At 41.3% G+C, this 23,190-nt stretch overlaps 1 protein-coding gene across 3 annotated transcripts in view; it reads right to left on the bottom strand.

Moving 5' to 3' along the window:
* LOC110510124 (neurexin-2) overlaps positions 1-23,190 on the bottom strand; it is a 243,230-nt gene that overhangs the window by 117,810 nt on the left and 102,230 nt on the right. The window contains exon 1 of one of the 3 annotated variants that reach the window (XM_021591470.2): positions 845-2,478. The exons of the other annotated variants lie outside the window; for them this stretch is intronic. Coding sequence (XP_021447145.2) covers positions 845-1,166 — 322 coding nt within the window. The 5' untranslated portion in view covers positions 1,167-2,478. Of the gene's footprint in view, positions 1-844; positions 2,479-23,190 lie in introns of those variants that run through there. 3 annotated transcript variants of the gene reach the window in all.

Here is a 23,190-nt window from a genome sequence, read left to right as displayed (position 1 = left end):
ACCCATACCAATAAACCAACCCATACCATTAAACCAACCCATACCACTAAACCAACCCATACCACTAAACCATATCACTAAACCAACCCATACCACTAAACCATACTGCTAAACCAAGCCATACCTCTAAACCAAGCCATACCTCTAAACCAAGCCATACCGCTAAACCAACTCATACCGCTAAACCAACCCATACCACTAAACCAACCCATACCGCTAAACCAACCCATACCACTAAACCAACACATACCACTAAACCAACACATACTACTAAACCAACCCATACCGCTAAACCAACCCATACCACTAAACCAACACATACTACTAAACCAACTCATACCGCTAAACCAACCCATACCACTAAACCAACCCATACCACTAAATCAACACATACTACTGAACCAACCCATACCGCTAAACCAACCCATACCACTAAACCAACACACACTACTAAACCAACACATACTACTAAACCAACCCATACCGCTAAACCAACCCATACCACTAAACCAACACATACTACTAAACCAACACATACTACTAAACCAACCCATACCGCTAAACCAACCCATACCACTAAACCAACACATACTACTAAACCAACTCATACCGCTAAACCAACCCATACCACTAAACCAACACACACTACTAAACCAACACATATAACTGAGTAGAATAAGTACCAAGAGGGACTTCGGTTACAGCACCAGAGTAAAGACAAGTCAGCCTGTGTTATTGGCCAACAACCTCTACTACATCTTAAGCCAAACCAACTCCTCCACTAACTGTGTGGACATGGACCAGACTCAAGAGACACCAGTGTAAAGAGTGTAAGAGCCCTTACCATGGCCTCCTCGGGTGAGGAAAGGCATCCTGTTAATGGCGATGGGCACTGTGCCATGCTTATTGTGGAAATGGTGGACATGGTGCGTGGTGCTTAGACTGGAAGACACGCGGGCCGTCCCTGCCTGGGTGGGGAGTGCAGCCAGCAGGGCCAATAACAAGACCAGCCTCCACCAACACCCCAGGCCTAGGCCTGTCCAGCCTGAACCCTGGCCCAGCCCAGGCCCCCCTGCTGGGAGTCTGCTCCCCACCACCATCACCTCCAGATGGGCACAGGAGCCCCCCAGGGCCTCCCTCAGTCCCACCCCACGAAGACAGGACATCTCAGAGGGCCGGCAAGCCTGTCACCTCCATAATCCTGGGGACCGGGTAATGTTAAGTTGGAGGATAGGACCAGATCTCTCCTTAGTTATGGCTGGGGGAAAAACAACTTCTGACCACGCAGGTTTTTCAGGATGTGAAACAAAGACAAAATACAGTTATTGCCTCTTATGATGAAATCCCAGTGAGAATCCTATTTTTGTTTGTTCAAAACATGTTGAGATATCTAGAGATGTTTGTTGGACTGAGGACTAAATACCTTCGAGTGGTGTGCAATCATCCTGAGATAAAGTCTTTAAAAAGTCAGCATCCAGGCACCAAAATGGATACCAAAAGTATTTAGTTGACACAATGCTAAATCCACGAGTAATTTAGAACCATACATTTCAATTATGATATTGAAGTATAACAAAGCAGAGGGGGCTTCAGGTGCCAGTATCACTGGGAGGAGGCTCTTCTCTCCCACCCACAGGTAGGGCTGGAGGGCAGTGGAGAGACTACAACCCCCTAAGACGAAAGCCCCTACACTGCAGAGAAGCAGATAAGACACCTCCCCACGGGAAACAGGATGATTTCATTAAGAAGGAGGAAAAAAGATCCAAGCTGATGGAGGGACATGCAGAACCCAGCGCTATCGTTTCCCTTTAGCCGGAGGAGAGTGAGGGAGGAAGGGAGGGAGGGAGGGAGGGAGGGAAGATATCTGCAGCGGCGAGGTAAAAGAGAAAAATCCTGAAGATAAATAAATAAATATTCCTGCGACTCCTCACACGCTCACACAGACGCACCAAACCCCTTTGAATGGTCACTTCTGTTTTGGTAACAGCCCCACTATAACCCACTAGACGAGGGACAGCAGTGAGTGGTCCAGAAGCAGCATCCTTGCCCCTCTCACCCTCCTCCTACTGCCCAGTCTCACGCAGTGAACACTACTGCTGCATTCCCTTCCCTCACTACTGCTGCATTCCCTTCCCTCTCCTGCTTTTTTCTCCAAATCTATTTGCGTCCTGACGATGTTCAACCGGACAATTCCATGCGTCTGGATGTGGATGATGGCAGTAAATTCCCTCCTGCGGAGACAGTGTGGATGACTGAGAAGACGTTGACTCTGGCTGCTGTCACTGTGAAATTAATGCTAATTAAAACTGGAGCAGTGGCTTGAGCATCGACTCCCTGAATGCTGGTTGGCTGAAATCCCAGGACAGCCTGGACTCCATACACACATTGAAAATAACAGTCACTGGTCACTACGGTCTCACCGACGAGGAAGCACAGCACAGCACTCTTCTGAAGCATAGTCAGAGACTGTGATAGAGCGAGGCACAGTGTGTGCCGGTGTGTGTGTGTGTGTGCAAGCGAGAGAGAGAGAGAGAGAGAGAGAGAGAGAAGCAGAGAGAGAGAGAGAGAGAAAGAAAGAGAGAGAGACAAAGAGGGGTGGGTGAGAGAGAGAGAGAGCAGCAGCTACGAGAGAGAGAGAGAGAGAGAGAGAGAGAGAGAGAGAGAGAGAGAGAAAAGCAGAGAGCAGCAGCAGAGAGAGAAAGAAAGAGAGAGAGACAAAGAGGGGTGGGTAAGAGAGAGAGAGAGCAGCAGCTACGAGAGAGAGAGAGAGAAGCAGAGAGAGCAGCAGAGAGAGAAAGAAAGAGAGAGAGACAAAGAGGGGTGAGAGAGAGAGACAGAGAGCAGCAGCTACAAGAGAGAGAGAGAGAGAGAGAGAGAAAGAGGGGGAGAGAGCAAGAGGGAGAGAGAAAGAGAGAGCAGCAGAGAGAGAAAGAAAGAGAGAGGGAGAGAGAGACAGAGGGGGTGGGTGAGGGAGAGCAGGCATAAACAATGCAAAGAAACACAGAGGCCAGAAAATGGGTTGTGTGAGAATAAATACACATCCCAGGTTACTGATTCACAGCCAATGTACAGTACAGACAGACAGATACCCAGTACAGACAGATACCCAGTACAGAGAGATACACAGTACAGAGAGATACACAGTACAGACAGATGCCCAGTACAGACAGATACCCAGTACAGACAGATACACAATACAGACAGATACCCAGTACAGACAGATACACAATACAGACAGATACCCAGTACAGACAGATACCCAGTACAGACAGATACACAGTACAGACAGATACCCAGTACAGACAGATACCCAGTACAGACAGATACACAGTACAGACAGATACACAGTACAGACAGATACACAATACAGACAGATACCCAGTACAGACAGATACCCAGTACAGACAGATACCCAGTACAGACTGATGCCCAGTACAGACAGATGCTGTGAAATTAATGCTAATTAAAACTGGAGCAGTGGCTTGAGCAGATACACAATACAGACAGATACACAATACAGCCAGATACACAGTACAGACAGATACACAATACAGACAGATACACAATACAGACAGATACACAATACAGACAGATACCCAGTACAGACAGATACCCAATACAGACAGATACCCAATACAGACAGATACCCAGTACAGACAGATACCCAGTACAGACAGATACCCAATACAGACAGATACCCAGTACAGACAGACCCAATACAGACAGATACCCAGTACAGACAGATACCCAGTACAGACAGATACCCAGTACAGACAGATACCCAGTACAGACAGATACCCAATACAGACAGATACCCAGTACAGACAGATACCCAGTACAGACAGATACCCAGTACAGACAGATACCCAATACAGACAGATACCCAATACAGACAGATACCCAGTACAGACAGATACCCAGTACAGACAGATACCCAGTACAGACAGATACCCAATACAGACAGATACCCAATACAGACAGATACCCAATACAGACAGATACCCAATACAGACAGATACCCAATACAGACAGATACCCAATACAGACAGATACCCAGAAATAGAAAAGCAGGATGATGCTGCAGAGGAAGAAACCGATTCAGCTCAACTGTCAAAACTGCTACATCAGGAGAACAGGGGTGCCTGTCTCTGTGGTGGTGTACCTGGGAAAAATAGGCTTTGGAATGATACCACAGGGAGAGGAGAGAGCTAAAGATAGCTAGCAATACATTCAGACACAGATCTGCTATCTTTGATCACTCTGTTGTCTCAGACAATTTTCCTGCACAGCAGGAAATGCAAATTGTGGTGTATTCAAGGTTTAAAAAGGCTTTTAAAGTTTGTAATTTCCACTTAAAATGTCTGACTTGATTTGCCCTAATTTCATGTTGCTGCAGTATTATTTTCCTGCTGTGAGAAACAAATTAAGATCTGTACCAGATGCAGACAATAACCCCCATTACCAAGAAAACTATGGTTGGTCCCTGATTCTACTGAATTATTTAGTTCCAGTCAAAATTCTGTGACAAGCGTAGCCCTCTCTCTTTCTCTCTGGCATCGCCACATGTAGCCATCCCGAAGAGTGCTCTCACCCTTTCCTCCTCTCCCTCAGCCCTCTCTATTCATTTCTGGTATGTGTAGCACTGTACTTATGCTGAACTTAAGAGAGAGTGTGGGGGAGGAGAGCGAGAGAGAGAGAGAGAGAGAGCAAGAGAGCGAGCGAGAGAGAAGCAGAACTGTAGCTATATCAGATAAATCATGGTCGATAGAGATCTCAGCTGGGATTGCCTGGCCAGTTAAAAGGACACACATGAAAAAAGGAGAACAGAGCAGAGCCAGCACTACCTCTCATGGTGACAGGAAGGTAGAGGCAGGCCATTACTCAGGCAGAGAGAGGGGAGGCAAAGAGAGAGAGAGACAGAGTGAAGGGGAGAAATAGAGAGGAGAGGGAGGGAGGGAGAGAGAGAGAGGGGGAGGCTGAAGAGGGCTGGAGAGGGGAGAGGACTGGAGAGGGCTGGAGAGGGGAGAGGACTGGAGAGGGCTGGAGAGGGGAGAGGACTGGAGAGGGCTGAAGAGGGGAGATGGCTGGAGAGGGCTGGAGAGGGGAGAGGACTGGAGAGGGCTGAAGAGGGGAGAGGACTGGAGAGGGCTGGAGAGGGGAGAGGGCTGGAGAGGGGAGAGGACTGGAGAGGGCTGGAGAGGGGAGAGGACTGGAGAGGGCTGGAGAGGGGAGAGGACTGGAGAGGGCTGGAGAGGGGAGAGGACTGGAGAGGGCTGGAGAGGGGAGATGGCTGGAGAGGGCTGGAGAGGGGAGAGGACTGGAGAGGGCTGAAGAGGGGAGAGGACTGGAGAGGGCTGGAGAGGGGAGAGGACTGGAGAGGGCTGGAGAGGGGAGAGGACTGGAGAGGGCTGGAGAGGGGAGAGGACTGGAGAGGGCTGGAGAGGGGAGAGGACTGGAGAGGGCTGAAGAGGGGAGATGGCTGGAGAGGGCTGAAGAGGGGAGAAGGCATGAGAGGGCTAGAGGGGGAGAGGGCTAGATAGGGCAGGATATAGCTAGAGAGGAGAGAGGGCTGGAGAGGGGAGAGGGCTGGAGAGGAGAGAGCTGGAGAGGGCTGGATAGGGCTGGAGGACAGGAGAGGGGAGAGGGCTGGAGAGGGGAGAGGGCTGGAGAGGGGAGAGGGCTGGAGAGGGGAGAGGGCTGGAGAAGGGAGAGGGCTGGAGAGGGGAGAGGTTTGAGGGGGAAGAGGGCTGGAGAGGGGAGAGGGCTGGAGAAGGGAGAGGGCTGGAGAGGGGAGAGGACTGAGGGGGAAGAGGTGCTGGAGAGGGTTAGAGGGCAGGAGAGGGGACAGGGCTGGTGAAGGGAGAGGGAAGAGGGCTGAGTGGTAAGAGGGCTGGAGAGCACTGGAGAGGACTGGAGAGAACAGGGCTGGAGAGGCCTGGAGAGGACTGGAGAGAACAGGGCTGGAGAGGCCTGGAGAGGACTGGAGAGAACAGGGCTGGAGAGGCCTGGAGAGGACTGGAGAGAACAGGGCTGGAGAGGCCTGGAGAGGACTGGAGAGAACAGGGCTGGAGAGGCCTGGCAAGGCCTGGAGAGGACTGGAGAGAACAGGGCTGGAGAGGCCTGGAGAGGGCTGGAGAGGGGAGAGGACTGGAGAGGACTGGAGAGGGGAGAGGGCTGGAGAGGCCTGGAGAGGCCTGGAGAGGGCTGGAGAGGGCTGGAGAGGGGGGAGGGCTGGAGAGGCCTGGAGAGGGCATAAGGCTGGATAGGGCAGAGGCCTGGAGAGGGCTGGAGAGGGGAGAGGGCTGGAGAGGGGAGAGGGCTGGAGAGGGCTGGAGAGAGCTGGAGAGAGCTGGAGATGTATGCAGAGGTGAGAGGGCTGGAGAGGGGAGAAGAGGGCATAGGGCTGGAGAGGGCAGAGGCCTGGAGAGGGCTGGAGAGGGGAGAGGGCTGGAGAGGGGAGAGGGCTGGAGAGGGCTGGAGAGGGGAGAGGGCTGGAGAGAGCTGGAGAAGGCTGGAGATGGATGCAGAGGCGAGAGGGCTGGAGAGGGGAGGAGAGGGCATAGGGCTGGAGAGGGCAGAGGCCTGGAGAGGGCTGGAGAGGGGAGAGGGCTGGAGAGGGGAGAGGGCTGGAGAGGGCTGGAGAGGGCTGGAGAGGGGAGAGGGCTGGAGAGAGCTGGAGAAGGCTGGAGATGGATGCAGAGGCGAGAGGGCTGGAGAGGGGAGGAGAGGGCTGGTGAAGGGAGAGGGCTGGAGTGGGGAGAGGGGAGAGGGCAGAGGGATAGAGAGGGCTGGAGAGGGGTTGGAGAGGGGAGATGGCTGGAGAGGGTGAGGGCTGAATATGGCTGGAGAGGGGAGAGGGCTGGAGAGGGCTAGAGAGGGCTGGAGAGGGTGAGGGCTGGATGCAGAGGATGCAGAGGCGAGAGGGCTGGAGAGGGGAGGAGAGGGCTGGTGATGGGAGAGGGCTGGTGATGGGAGAGGGCTGGAGTGGGGAGAGGGGAGAGGACCAAAGGTGGGTTGGACAGGGGAGAGGACCAAAGGTGGGTTGGAGAGGGGAGAGGACCAAAGGTGGGTTGGAGAGGGGAGATGGCTGGAGAGGGGAGAGGGCTGGGGATGGTAGGAGAGGGTTAGAGGGCTAGAGAGGGGAGAGTGCTGGAGGGTGGGAGAGGGCTGGAGAAGGCTGGAGAGGGGAGAGGACTGGAGAAGGGCAGAGAGGGCTGGAGTGGGCTGGAGGGTGTTAGAGGGCTCGAGAAAGCTGGAGATTTTTATTTTTATTTTTTTATTTTACCTTTATTTAACCAGGCAAGTCAGTTAAGAACAAATTCTTATTTTCAATGACGGCCTGGGAACAGTGGGTTAACTGCCTGTTCAAGGGCAGAACGACAGATTTGTACCTTGTCAGCTCGGGGGTTTGAACTCGCAACCTTCCGGTTACTAGTCCAACGCTCTAACCACTAGGCTACCCTGCCGCCCCGCAGGGATGGGAGAGGGCTGGAGAGGGCAGAGACAGCTGGGGAGGGGAGAGGGCTGGAGAGGGCAGAGACAGTTGGGGAGAGGAGAGGACTGGAGAGGGCAGAGACAGCTGGGGAGGGGAGATGGCTGGAGAGGGCAGAGACAGCTGGGGAGGGGAGAGGGCTGGAGAGGGCAGAGACAGTTGGGGAGGGGAGAGGGCTGGAGAGGGCAGAGACAGCTGGGGAGGGGAGAGGGCTGGAGAGGGCAGAGACAGCTGGGGAGGGGAGAGGGCTGGAGAGGGCAGAGACAGTTGGGGAGGGGAGAGGACTGGAGAGGGCAGAGACAGCTGGGGAGGGGAGAGGGCTGGAGAGGGCAGAGACAGCTGGGGAGGGGAGAGGGCTGGAGAGGGCAGAGACAGCTGGGGAGGGGAGAGGGCTGGAGAGGGCTGTAGAGGGAAGAGGGCTGGATGGGGCTGGAGAGGGCTGGAGTGGGTAGAGGGCTGGTTGTGGCCAATGAGCTGGGCTTACTGAACTGAGAGAATTGAGCAGAAGGTGAGGGGGGCAGGGGGTTATCATTGGAGATGATTTGCGGTGACCTTGGCTGGATACTACCCAGACTGTCTGAGCCAACTAAGCTTTTACGTGGCATTAGACAGGCAGAGGTGCTTGGTAACTCACTATCTGTTGTGAGATGCCTGAACACCCAACACAAATCAGCCAAGTCTCTGATGCAGATGGCTGCCCTGTAGTTGCCATTACATGAGTGAAAGACAATCCTCTATTAACGTAATACTTTCAAACGCTTCAACATTCAAAGTCAATGTCAATGTTATAAAGTTAGGTTGAAATTGGCAAAAAATACAAAATTGTGATATACTGTATAATAAATGAGCAGTTTAATCAATAATCCCTAATAAATTATGCACACACTATGTGCAATGCAAGAGTCCTGTCCAATAGGCCTAAAGGGGGTAATGTGTGGAAGATGAGGGTATTTGAGAGGGTGGCTTTAACAATGATTGATGTTTGTATTGTATTGTATATTGTGTTGTATTGTATAGTGTATTGTGTTGTGTTATATTGTATTGTATATTGTATTGTATATTGTATTGTATTATATATTGTATTGTATTATATATTGTATTGTATATTTTATTGCCTTGTATTGTATATTGTATATTGTATTGTCTTGTATTTGTATTGTATTGTATATTGTGTTGTATATTGTATTGTATATTGTATTATATATTGTATTTTATATTGTATTGTATATTGTATTGCCTTGTCTTGTATTGTATATTGTGTTGTATATTGTATTGTATATTGTATTATATATTGTATTTTATATTGTATTGTATATTGTATTGCCTTGTCTTGTATTGTATATTGTATTGTATTGTGTTATATTGTATTGTATTGTATATTGTCTTGTATTGTGTTATATTGCATTGCATTGTATGTTGTATTGTATTGTGTTCTATTGTATTGTGTATTGTATTGTATTGTGTATTGTATTGTATTGTGTTGTATTGTATTGTATGTTGTATTGTATTGTGTTCTATTGTATTGTGTATTGTATTGTATTGTATATTGTATTGTATTGTATGTTGTATTGTATTGTGTTCTATTGTATTGTGTTCTATTGTATTGTATATTGTATTGTATTGTGTTATATTGTATTGTATTGTATATTGTATTGTATTGTATATTGTATTGTATTGTGTTCTATTGTATTGTATATTGTATTGTATTGTGTTATATTGTATTGTATTGTATATTGTATTGTATTGTATTGTATATTGTATTGTATTGTGTTCTATTGTATTGTATATTGTATTGTATTGTGTTCTATTGTATTGTATATTGTATTGTATTGTGTTCTATTGTATTGTGTATTGTATTGTATTGTATTGTATATTGTATTGTATTGTATATTGTATTGTATTGTGTTCTATTGTATTGTATATTGTATTGTATTGTGTTCTATTGTATTGTGTATTGTAGTGTATTGTATATTGTATTGTATTGTGTTGTATTGTATATTGTATTGTATTGTGTTCTATTGTATTGTATATTGTATTGTATTGTGTTCTATTGTAGTGTGTATTGTATTGTATTGTATATTGTATTGTATTGTGTTCTATTGTATTGTATATTGTATTGTATTGTGTTCTATTGTATTGTGTATTGTATTGTATTGTGTTCTATTGTATTGTGTATTGTAGTGTATTGTATATTGTATTGTATTGTGTTGTATTGTATATTGTATTGTATTGTGTTCTATTGTATTGTATATTGTATTGTATTGTGTTCTATTGTATTGTGTATTGTATATTGTATTGTGTTCTATTGTATTGTATATTGTATTGTATTGTGTTCTATTGTATTGTGTATTGTAGTGTATTGTATATTGTATTGTATTGTGTTGTATTGTATATTGTATTGTATTGTATTGTATTGTGTTGTATTGTATATTGTATTGTATTGTGTTCTATTGTATTGTATATTGTATTGTATGTTGTATTGTATTGTGTTCTATTGTATTGTATATTGTAGTGTATTGTATATTGTATTGTATTGTGTTGTATTGTATATTGTATTATATTGCATTGTATATTGTATTGTATATTGTATTGTATTGTGTTCTATAGTATTGTATTGTGTTCTATTGTATTGTATATTGTATTGTATATTGTATTGTATTGTATATTGTATTGTATTGTGTTGTATTGTATATTGTATTATATTGCATTGTATATTGTATTGTATTGTGTTCTATTGTGTTGTATATTGTATTGTATTGTGTTGTATTGTATTGTGTTATATTGTATTGTATTGTGTTCTATTGTATTGTATATTGTAGTGTATTGTGTTGTATTGTATTGTGTTATATTGTATTGTATTGTGTTCTATTGTATTGTATATTGTAGTGTATTGTATATTGTATTGCATTGTGTTGTATTGTATATTGTATTACATTGCATTGTATATTGTATTGTATATTGTAGTGTATTGTATATTGTATTGTATTGTATTGTGTTGTATTGTATTGTATATTGTATTGTATTGTGTTCTATTGTATTGTATATTGTATTGTATTGTGTTATATTGTATTGTATATTGTAGTGTATTGTGTTGTATTGTATATTGTATTATATTGCATTGTATATTGTATTGTATTGTGTTCTATTGTATTGTATTGTGTTGTATTGTGTTGTGTTCTATTGTATTGTATATTGTATTGTATTGTGTTCTATTGTATTGTATATTATATTGTGTTCACTTGTATTGTGTTGTATTGTGTTCTATTGTATTGTATTGTATTGTGTTCTATTGTATTGTATATTATATTGTGTTCACTTGTATTGTGTTGTATTGTGTTCTATTGTATTGTATTGTATTGTGTTCTATTGTATTGTATATTATATTGTGTTCACTTGTATTGTGTTGTATTGTGTTCTATTGTATTGTATTGTCTTGTATTGTGTTCTATTGTATTGTATATTGTATTGTGTTGTATTGCATAGTATATTGTATTGTATTGTGTTCTATTGTATTGTATTGTGTTCTATTGTATTGTGTTGTATTGTGTTCTATTGTATTGTATTGTATATTGTATTGTGTTCTATTGTATTGTATATTGTATTGTGTTGTATTGCATTGTATATTGTTTTGTATTGTGTTCTATTGTATTGTGTTATATTGTATTGTATTGTGTTGTATTGTATTGTGTTCTATTGTATTGTATTGTGTTGTATTGTATTGTGTTGTATTGTATTGTGTTGTATTGCATTGTATATTGTATTGTGTATTGTATTGTGTTCTATTGTATTGTATTGTGTTGTATTGTATTGTGTTGTATTGCATTGTATATTGTATTGTGTATTGTATTGTATTGTGTTCTATTGTATTGTATCGTGTTGTATTGTATTGTGTTGTATTGTATTGTGTTGTGTTGTATTGTGTTGTATTGCATTGTATATTGTATTGTGTATTGTATTGTATTGTATATTGTATTGTGTTCTATTGTATTGTGTATTGTATTGTATTGTGTTCTATTGTATTGTCTATTGTATTGTGTTCTATTGTATTCTATATTGTATTGTGTTGTATTGCATTGTATGTTGTATTGTATTGTGTTCTATTGTATTGTATATTGTATTGTGTTCTATTGTATTGTATGTTGTATTGTATTGTGTTCTATTGTATTGTATATTGTATTGTATTGTATTGTGTATTGCATTGTATATTGTATTGTGTATTGTATTGTATTGTGTTCTATTGTATTGTATATTGTATTTTGTTGTATTGTATTGTATATTGTATTGTATTGTGTATTGCATTGTATATTGTATTGTGTATTGTATTGTATTGTGTTGTATTGTATTGTATATTGTATTGTGTTGTATTGTATTGTATATTGTATTGCATTGTATATTGTATTGTGTTGTATTGTATTGTGTATTGTATTGTATTGTGTTCTATTGTATTGTATATTGTATTGTGTTGTATTGTATTGTATATTGTATTGTATTGTATATTGTATTGTGTATTGTATTGTATTGTGTTCTATTGTATTGTATATTGTATTGTGTTGTATTGTATATTGTATTGTGTTGTATTGCATTGTATATTGTATTGTATTGTATATTGTATTGTGTATTGTATTGTATTGTGTATTGTATTGTATTGTGTTCTATTGTATTGTATATTGTATTGTATTGTATTGTATTATGTATTGCATTGTATATTGTATTGTATTGTATTGTGTTCTATTGTATTGTATATTGTATTGTATTGTGTTCTGTTGTATTGTATTGTATTGTATTGTATGTTGTATTGTATTGTGTTCTATTGTATTGTGTATTGTATTGTGTTGTATTGTATTGTATGTTGTATTGTATTGTGTTCTATTGTATTGTGTTCTATTGTATTGTGTTGTATTGTATTGTATTGTGTTCTATTGTATTCTATATTGTATTGTGTTGTATTGTATTGCATGTTGTATTGTATTGTGTTCTATTGTATTGTGTTCTATTGTATTGTATTGTATTGTATTGTATGTTGTATTGTATTGTGTTCTATTGTATTGTGTATTGTATTGTGTATTGTATTGTATTGTGTATTGTATTGTATTGTGTTCTATTGTATTGTATATTGTATTGTATTGTATTGTATTATGTATTGCATTGTATATTGTATTGTATTGTATTGTGTTCTATTGTATTGTATATTGTATTGTATTGTGTTCTGTTGTATTGTATTGTATGTTGTATTGTATTGTGTTCTATTGTATTGTGTATTGTATTGTGTTGTATTGTATTGTATGTTGTATTGTATTGTGTTCTATTGTATTGTGTTCTATTGTATTGTGTTGTATTGTATTGTATTGTGTTCTATTGTATTGTGTTGTATTGTATTGCATGTTGTATTGTATTGTGTTCTATTGTATTGTGTTCTATTGTATTGTATTGTATTGTATTGTATGTTGTATTGTATTGTGTTCTATTGTATTGTGTATTGTATTGTATTGTATTGTGTTCTATTGTATTGTGTATTGTATTGTGTTGTATTGTATTGTATGTTGTATTGTATTGTGTTCTATTGTATTGTATTGTGTTGTATTCTATTGTATTGTATTGTTAATGCTACACTCGCATTAACATCTGCTAACCATGTTTATGTGACAAATCAAATTTGATTTGATTTGATTTGTGTTGTATTGTATTGTGTTGTATTGTATTGTATAGGCAAGTCCCCCAGTATTGGAGACATCTTTCTAGGTAGTGATGAAATCTTCATGAGGGCTGTTTGGGATAAAAGGTTTGCATTAATCAATTTGCAAACTCCAGGGTTTCTCAACATGATAAAATGATGCTATCTGGAGGACACAGGGGGTGGTTGGGGGAAGCATTGGTGAATTAACCATCTGTTGTCCTGGCTCTTTTCACTGTTAGGACTCCTTCTCTATCCTGATGCCACTGAGTAAGTAGGTTATCCTCCCCTTCACACTGGAACACACCCAGTCATACAAAATACGTCCATGCAGAATTCAACAAAACACAGAGTGAGCGTATTCTAAATGAAAGCAACCAATCAAGTAAACAGTCCCAGTCTAGCGCCCAGAAATCATTCATTCCCACCAGTAAAAGTCAATTGAATAAATAAGTGCTCAACTCCCCCCTCCTCCCAGAATGTACGAACTGCATCTACATGTGTTGTCTGCTGTAGTTATTGCTTGTGGTTAATGTATATATGAACTGCATCTACATGTGTTGTCTGCTGTAGTTATTGCTTGTGGTTAATGTATATATGAACTGCATCTACATGTGTTGTCTGCTGTAGTTATTGCTTGTGGTTAATGTATATGCATTTATGCACCTTGTGGTGATGCTGTGCTGTTATGTGTTGAGATGGAAAACACATTTCCAGAAAGGGAAACACAATACCAAATTATTATTATTATTATTATTAGAGCTTCTTTGCAAATGCCAAGAGTGATTTCATCAGATCGTGAAAATTATACGAGTCTATGTATAGCTAGCTAGGTGTTTTCCAATTCTGTGATAAAAACATGTATAGAACGCATCAAAGGAAGCAATGAAGTTTTGCTGTTAAATCATTAGCTACATTTCAAGGGCATCACCCTACAATTATTTTGTTAGAGCAGAGTGAAAGGTATTTTTATGCAGAGTGAAAGGTATTGCGAGCACAGAATTTAAAAGATGATGTTTTCCTGGCTTAGGAGACTTAAATACACAGTGTAGGGTGTCAGGGGGATTTGTCGGGGAGACAGTTTTTGCCCAGGCATTGAGGCTAGCCTCAGGGGTGAACGTAGCAGGATTAATCATGACACTTTTCACATTAATTACCCATAATGCCAACCTCCTCTGAAATAAATGGCCTGCAGTTAAGATATCCAGTTGATTTCATTAGATTTAAAGCGACAGCACCTCAAATAGGTCTGGCTGGGAAAGAGGAAGGGAGGGGAGGGGTGGTAATCCAACGTACAGAGCTTTAGCAGGGAGAGATACATGTCCAATGTTGGGCCCAGGTCCGTGGTGAATATAAAACACAATGTTGGGCCCAGATCCGTGGTGAATATAAAACACAATGTTGGGCCCAGATCCGTGGTGAATATAAAACACAATGTTGGGCCCAGATCCGTGTGAATATAAAACACAATGTTGGGCCCAGATCCGTGGTGAATATAAAACACAATGTTGGGCCCAGATCCGTGGTGAATATAAAAGAACGTTCCGGGAGCATCTCCCATTCTGTGTCCCTACTGTTTAATCATCACACATCAATCTGCCATTTACTTTTGTCCTCTATCTGCCATCTGTTCTGCTTAACAATAATTCAATTACAACATGACATTACGGAGGTGACCTTTCTCTGTGGGGTCAAGAGACATGAATCCATGTTCGATTGATTGGCACTTCTTTGTATTGTGGTTTGAACAGAGACATTTGGATGTATGACTTCTGATACTTGATAGGCAGCCACTATGCCAGTAATCTCACGGTGAAACAGAGGTCTTGTTTTCTGTTAGGCCAGATAAGAGGTTAAGCAGAATCACATGGGACCATCACTTTATTGGTATGACCTGTCTATACACACTTGTTGTATCACTCAACCATAGAATGGTGTTATCTGTCAATTGAAAATGAAATTGTTTGTTTATAGTTGAAGTTAATGAAAAGCACATGGGTGTGCCACTCAACGGGTCTAGGTAGCAGACCTACAGATGTAGGATCTTAAATGGGAATTATTAAGTCGATTATAATTCATGGACATTTTATGTAGGGGGTTGATACATTTTTCTTTAGTGCAAATCAAGTCTGACATTTTTTGTTGTTGTGGAAATTACAAACTTTAGAAGCCCTTTTAAACCTTGAATACACTAAAAGAGTGGTCTAATTAAGGTCCTACATCTGTGCAGTATACAGCCAACAGCTATAGCCAAATGAAACTGACTGTTGCGTTTCAACAGCTTTTAAGAGAATGATCATATTGATCCCAGTTTAATAGAGAATGATCATATTGATCCCAGTTTAATAGAGAATGATCATATTGATCCCAGTTTAATAGAGAATGATCATATTGATCCCAGTTTAATAGAGAATGATCATATTGATCCCAGTTTAATAGAAAAGGATCATATTGATCCCAGTTTAATAGTAGTGGGCTGTGGCTGGCGCTAAATCAAATGCACCAAATGGGACAAAACTAACTCTATAGTTGTCAACCTGTGAAGGCCCACCTGTGCAGAATCTACCTACTACCTCTATAGTTGTCAACCAGTGAAGGCCCACCTGTGCAGAATATACCTACTACCTCTATAGTTATCAACCTGTGAAGGCCCACCTGTGCAGAATCTACCTCCTGACAAATACCCAGTCATTTGTACCATAGGCAGCGTATTGGCACTTTCAATGTAGGCACTTTCTCCATGAGCCACAACAGGTTACAGTCTAGTACCAACCCAATGTCTAGGATGATTGAAGGGTGATAACAGTGAGTCATTAACAAGGTATTCCCCTGCCACTGCTTTGTGTGGGCTGTGGAGGGGGAATGATGGTCAGACAGATGCTGTGTAGGGAGTGGGAAGGCAGGCAGGCAGGTAGAGGCAGGGTGGCCTGGGGTGGAAGGATGATGCTGTGTATAGGGATGGGACAGGCAGAGGCTGACGGAGGTTGAGTAGGAGATGGGCAGGCAAGTAGAGGTAGGGTGGGGCTGTCAGCTTGGCTCAGCAGCATGGATGGATGGGTGAATCAGGTGGAGGTAGGAAGAGCTCAGGGGGCTGAGGCAGTCTATTGGCTGTAGGCTGAAGTGAAGGAGAGGAGACACCCAGGTCTGTCCTGGGCTCTATGGGCTTGGGGGTAGGCACAAAAGAACAGCCTATAGCCTCTAGGGAGCAGAAATAGCCCTGTTTTCCAAGCAATCATCCCAGCAATCTGTTTCTTTACAGTGGTTACCATACCCAAGCTGGAAAGTCACTATCAACAAAGACAGTATCTAGAAAGACAGGATCTACAAAGACACTATCTAGAAAGACACTATCTACATAGACACTATCTACAAAAACACTATCTACAAAGGCAGTATCTACAAAGACACGATCTACAAAGACACTATCTACAAAGACAGTATCTAGAAAGACAGTATCTACAAAGACAGTATCTACAAAGACAGTATCTACAAAGACAGTATCTACAAAGACACTATCTACAAAGACAGTATCTACAAAGACCGTATCTACAAAGACACTATCTACAAAGACACTATCTAGAAAGACACTATCTAGAAAGACAGTATCTACAAAGACAGTATCAACAAAGACACTATCTAGAAAGACAGTATCTACAAAGACAGTATCAACAAAGACACTATCTAGAAAGACACTATCTACAAAGACACTATCTAGAAAGACAGTATCTACAAAGACAGTATCTACAAAGACAGTATCTACAAAGACACTATCTAGAAAGACAGTATCTACAAAGACAGTATCTACAAAGACACTATCAACAAAGACACTATAAACAAAAACACTATCAACAAAGACAGACTTGAATAAATGGTGAATGCAAAATATTGAAAATGATGTGTAGATAGCTACAGTGTTTGTTTGAGGTTTAGCGCCAAGCAAACAAAGTAAAATAAAGTTTATTTTGTGTTTTTTTTACCTACAACCCAGTGTGATGTGTTTTAAATGGAAACATCTTTCATTAGGGTCAAATTTGAAACATTCAAAAAAATAATATGAATCCGTTTTTAACTATAGAAAGCCATGTGGATATCTTGATAAAAAAAACGTCATTGTCTGACAGTCCTAAAACAGACAGAGTAGAGTGACCTCTAAGAAAATGCTCTGGTTTGCATCTCTTCAATAAAAGGGTAGCATATGCTGTGTGCCCCGGCAGATCTGTCAACACTCTGTCATGACAGGTCACGGGCAATGCCAAATAGATGGAGAGGAGGCCAATAGAAACCTCACACAGGCACCTGCAGGGATGCTGATGGTTAATCATTACATTTTAGTCATTTAGCAGACACTGAGTACAAATGGGCTATGTACAGGTGCAGTGATCTGTGAGCTGCTCTGACAGCTGGTGCTTAAAGCTAGTGAGGGAGATATGAGTCTCCAGCTTCAGCGATTTTCGCAGTTCGTTCCAGTCATTGGCAGCAGAGAACTGGAAGGAAAGACTACCAAAGGAGGAATTGGCTTTGGGGGTGACCAGTGAGATATACTGTGTGCTATGAGTGGGTGCTGCTATGGTGACCAGTGAGCTGAGATAAGGCGGGGCTTTACCTAGCAGAGACTTGTAGATAACCTGTAGCCAGTGGGTTTGGTGACGAGTATGAAGCGAGGGCCAACCAACGAGAGCGTACAGGTCACAATGGTGGGTAGTGTATGGGGCTTTGGTGACAAAACGGATGGCACTGTGATAGACTGCATCCAGTTTGTTGAGTAGAGTGTTGGAGGCTATTTTACAGATGACATCACCGAAGTCGAGGATCGGTAGGATGGTCAGTTTTACGAGGGTATGTTTGGCAGCATGAGTGAAGGATGCTTTGTTGCGATATAGGAAGCCGATTCTAGATTTAATTTTGGATTGGAGATGCTTAATGTGAGTCTGGAAGGAGAGTTTACAGTCTAACCAGACACCTTAGAAAGACAGGGTAGGATAGATATAGGTCTGTAGCAGTTTGGGTCTAGAGTGTCACCCCCTTTGAAGAGGGGGATGACCGCTGCAGCTTTCCAATCTTTGGGAATCTCAGACGATACGAAAGAGAGGTTAAACAGGCTAGTAATAGGAGTTGCAACAATTTCGGCAGATCATTTTAGAAAGAGAGGGTCCAGATTGTCTAGCCCGGCTGATTTGTATGGGTCCAGATTTTGCCGCTCTTTCAGAACATCAGCCATCTGGATTTGGGTGAAGGATAAATGGTCGGGGCGTTGGCGGGTTGCTGTGGAGGGTGCCGGGCATTTGACCGGGGTAGGGGTAGCCAGGTGGAAAGCATGGACAGCCGTAGAAAAATGCTTATTGAAATTCTCAATTATAGTGGATGTATCGGTGGTAACAGTGTTTCCTAGCCTCAGAGCAGTGGGCAGCTGGGAGGAGGTGCGCTTATTCTCCATGGACTTTACAGTGTCCCAGAACGTTTTTGAGTTAGTACTACAGAATGCAAATTTCTGTTTGAAAAAGCTAGCCTTAGCTTTTCTAACTGCCTGTGTATATTTGTTCCTAACTTCCCTGAAAATGTGCATATCAAGGGGGCTATTTGATGCTAATGCAGAACGCCACAGGATGTTTTTGTGCTGGTCAAGGGCAGACAGGTCTGGAGTGAACCAAGGACTATATCTATTCCTAGTTCACATTTTTTTGAGTGGGGCATGCTTATTTAAGATGGTGAGGAAGGCACTTTTAAAGAATAGCCAAGCATCAGCTACTGACGGGATGAGGTCAATGTCTACTTGCAGAAGTGTTTTAGGGAGTGTTTGACAGTGATGAGGGGTGGTTGTTTGGTCGCTTACCCATTACGGATGCAGGCAATGAGGCAGTGATCGGTGAGATCTTGATTGAAAACAGCAGAGGTGCACTTGGAGGGCGAGTTAGTTAGACGAGTTAGTTTGAACTTATATGGTGATCGCATCCAAACTTTCATAGTATTACCATGACCACCGGCAAAACAGTTCGTCTTTCAATCACCCACGTGGGTATAACCAATGAGGAGATGGCACGTGGGTACCTGCTTCTATAAACCAATGAGGAGATGGGAGAGGCAGGACTTTCAGCGAGATCTGCGTCAAAGTTCTATTTTAGCCCTTGGCATCGCAGACGCTCGTTGGCGCGTGTGAGCAGTGTGGGTGCAATAATTGAATAACATGGGTTTCTACATTTATTTTGTGACTCTCGCGCACGCGACGTGTCCGGTCTGGTCAGCATGTTAGAATTCTTACGCCGCTCTCAAAGCATCCCTTAAGGAATGAGGATGCTTCAGTTTGGCTGGCACCACAACAAAAAACTCACAAAATGTTGTCACAATATATGTGTAACAGTATAACTTTAGATCGTCCCCTCGCCCATACCCGGGCGCGAACCAGGGACCCTCTGCACAATCAACAACAGTCACCCACGAAGCATCGTTACCCATCGCTCCACAAAAGCCACGGCCCTTGCAGAGCAAGGGGAACCACTACTTCAAGGTCTTCGAGCAAGTGACGTCACCGATTGAAACACTATTTAGCGCGAACCACCGCTAACTAAGCTAGCGTTTCACAAACTTTTCCAAACTGTATCGGCTGGGAAGCATGTGCACGCCTTTACTGTGCAATAACAACCACACTCTGTGGAAAGTATTATCAACTGTCATTAAATATTAAAAGTTAATGTTGAGATTGCTAGAGTTTCTGCTTGTCTTGCCTGAGAGAGCACTCTCTCATTCCTCTTCCACTTCCATGGGACAGAAATCATTATTCATTCACTATGCAGTATCTCTACATCATCTTAGATTTAATTGAAGCGCCTTATGCAACACAGAGAGATCTTCTCTGACTATAGTTTTGGGGTAATGGAAAAATGAGAGAAAGTGTTTGCATTATGTGACTTGTGTTTCTGGGAAGGAAATCAACTAGTAATTCCTTGATTTACTGTGACAATAAAATCAAAATCCATGTAGTTCAGTCTCACTGAAATTCATGAAGACACTGAAGAACTATACAAAAAGACAAAGTCTCAAGATTGAAATGAAAATCTAAGACTAACACTGCAATAGACATGAGAAGTCAATGTAATGAATTACGAGGAGGCTTTTGCCTATAGGTGTCAGCTGTATGAATTATTCAATGGCAATTGATATGACAGCTTGGGATTATAAGGTTCTATCTACATTTTTGTCAAAACGTAGTTATTAACACAGCCCTTTTCTGTCCAATGTTCTCTACCTACATGTATATAGCATTCTGAATACCCCATTTAGTTAAAACAACATCTGCTGACATCATTCAAACCAATGAGGGTTCGGAACTTTAAAGCTAATTATCTCAGAATCATATTTTTGTAGATAGAACTTTAGAGTCCCAAGCCCTCGATAAAGTGTTATGAATATTATGAAATAATATATATGAATATATATGAAATATAACATTTTGCACGCCCAAATTTTCAGTTTTTGATTTGTTAAAAAAGTTTGAAATATCCAATAAATGTCGTTCCACTTCATGATTGTGTACCACTTGTTGTTGATTCTTAACAAAAAAATACAGTTTTATATCTTTATGTTTGAAGCCTGAAATGTGGCAAAAGGTCGCAAAGTTCAAGGGGGCCGAATACTTTCGCAAGGCACTGTATCATCATCTATATGACTGCACCTGGACTGAAATATATGATTCAGTATACAATAACAGTGTAATTTATTCTGGTAAAAACGTAATGTTATTCTTGTTATTAATAATGTTATTATTGTTATTAGTAATGTTATTCTTGTAATTAATACTGTTATTATTGTTATTAATAATGTTATTAATAATGTTAGTATCGTTATTGATCATGTTATTCTTGTTATTAATCATGTTAATATTGTTATTAATAATGTTATTATTGTAATTAATAATGCCAATAATGGTAGTATTGTTATTTATATGTTGTTGTTGTTATTAATAAAGTAAATATGGTTAATAATAGTGTTATTCTTGTTATTTATAATGTTATTGTTATTAATAATGTTATTAACAATGGTAGTATTGTTAATGTTATTCTTGCTATTAATAATGTTATTATTGCTATTAATAATGTTATTAATAATGTTATTCTTGTTACTAATAATGTTATTAATAATTAAATTCTCGTTATTAAGAATGTTATTCTTGCTATTAATGTTATTCTTGTTATTCTTGCTATTAATAATGTTACTAATAATGCTTTTCTCGTTATGAATAATGTTATTCTTGTTATTAACATTGGTATTCTTGTTATTCATAATCTTATTGTTATTAATAATGCTATTTTGCTATTAATACTGTTATTAATATTATTATTGTTATTAATAATGTTAATATTGTTATTCATAATGTTATTATTCACTGGAAAGTAGAAATGGAGGGAACAATAAAAAATGAATTGGTAGAGGAGAAGATAATGAGTTTCCTTTGGCTGAGCGAGCGGGTCGTTTCTGTACAATAACTACCAGAGCCTGTGTCGAGAAAGAGAGAGAGAGAGAGAGAAAGAGAAAACAAGAGAGAGAGAGAGAGAAAGAGAGAGAAACGAGAGAGAGAGAGAGAGAGAGAGGAGAGATGAGGGCCCTTTGGAGGCAAAGATTTGTGGCCAAAGACCAATCCACACAGAATGTGAAGATCATTCCAATCACTAAGACATGTACCCCTATACTCTGTCATTTTAATGTTATATGGCATGCATGCATTGAGAAAATCTTACAAGCTAAGCTGCATTTGGCACTTGCCATTCTCTGATGGAACACACACATAATCAAAAATATTATGCTAAATCAAATCTGGAAATGTTCCTATAATCCAGTACTAAACTTGCTGAGTGAATTCCACTTCCCAAATTGTGTGGCAATAGCAGAAGCCTGTGGCTTATTACGTTGTTATGGGTCCATTTAGAGAAAAGCCAGGCTGTTAAAGTGATTTAGTGGCATGGCTTGGCAGAGGTGAAAGGAAACTGCCATTTCGCATAGCACTATGTGTGACTCCACTTGGCCTGCTGAAACTACATACTGAAGCTGTGGTATTACTGGCCTGACAAACACCGGCCTGACAAATACTAAAACAACTGAGACGCATCTTATACACATACCGTATTCACACAAAAATGATTTATTGATTTATTTCTGCATAATTAAAATATAAAAATATACTCGACCAGACAGCTGTGTTATTAAGGTGTTGGTGAAATGGCTCTCTTCTAAGAAATTACAAAGAGTACAGGTGGCTGTGCTTTTCACACTGAAATCACACTCTAAATTGGAAAAACTAGTGTGTCAGATGACTGTAATATACTCATGGTGTAGCAGACAGTAGAAGGCTTTTGCTAGCTCCTAATGTCAGCATCGCCAATGAGAACATTTGCTCCAGATAAAACACTGCCATGTGGGGACTGAGGAAACTGGAGAATCAGCATAGACTTGTTATTCTGAGCCAAGTCTGCAGCCTCTGCCACTGGCTGTCACTCACCAACAGGATCAGGATGGGAGCCAGAGATAATGATCGATTTTAGGAAGAACCCTGCTCCCCCACACGACAGCAGCAGAGAAGGCCACTGATACACCAGGCAAAACTAACAGATAACAGATATCACAACTATAAGGAGGAGATGCAAAGTAGCTGCTCTGGTTACATAGTCGGCTGATAAAACACCAGTATGGGTCAGATGATAATGCACCAGTCTGTGTCAGATGATAATGCACCAGTCTGTGTCAGATGATAATGCACCAGTCTGTGTCAGATGATAAAGCACCAGTCTGGGTCAGATAATAAAGCACCAGTCTGGGTCAGATGATAATGAACCAGTCTGTGTCAGATGATAATGCACCAGTCTGTGTCAGATGATAATGCACCAGTCTGGGTCAGATGATAAAGCACCAGTCTGTGTCAGATGATAAAGCACCAGTCTGTGTCAGATGATAAAACACCAGTCTGTGTCAGATGATAAAGCACCACTCTGTGTCAGATAATAATGCACCACTCTGTGTCAGATGATAAAGCACCAGTCTG

Source organism: Oncorhynchus mykiss, chromosome Y (genome assembly GCF_013265735.2).
Source record: "Oncorhynchus mykiss isolate Arlee chromosome Y, USDA_OmykA_1.1, whole genome shotgun sequence".
In the NCBI taxonomy this organism is placed as follows: Eukaryota; Metazoa; Chordata; class Actinopteri; order Salmoniformes; family Salmonidae; genus Oncorhynchus; species Oncorhynchus mykiss.
The sequence above is the reverse complement of the archived record's forward strand: the minus strand, read 5'-3'. Positions and strand labels throughout refer to the sequence as shown.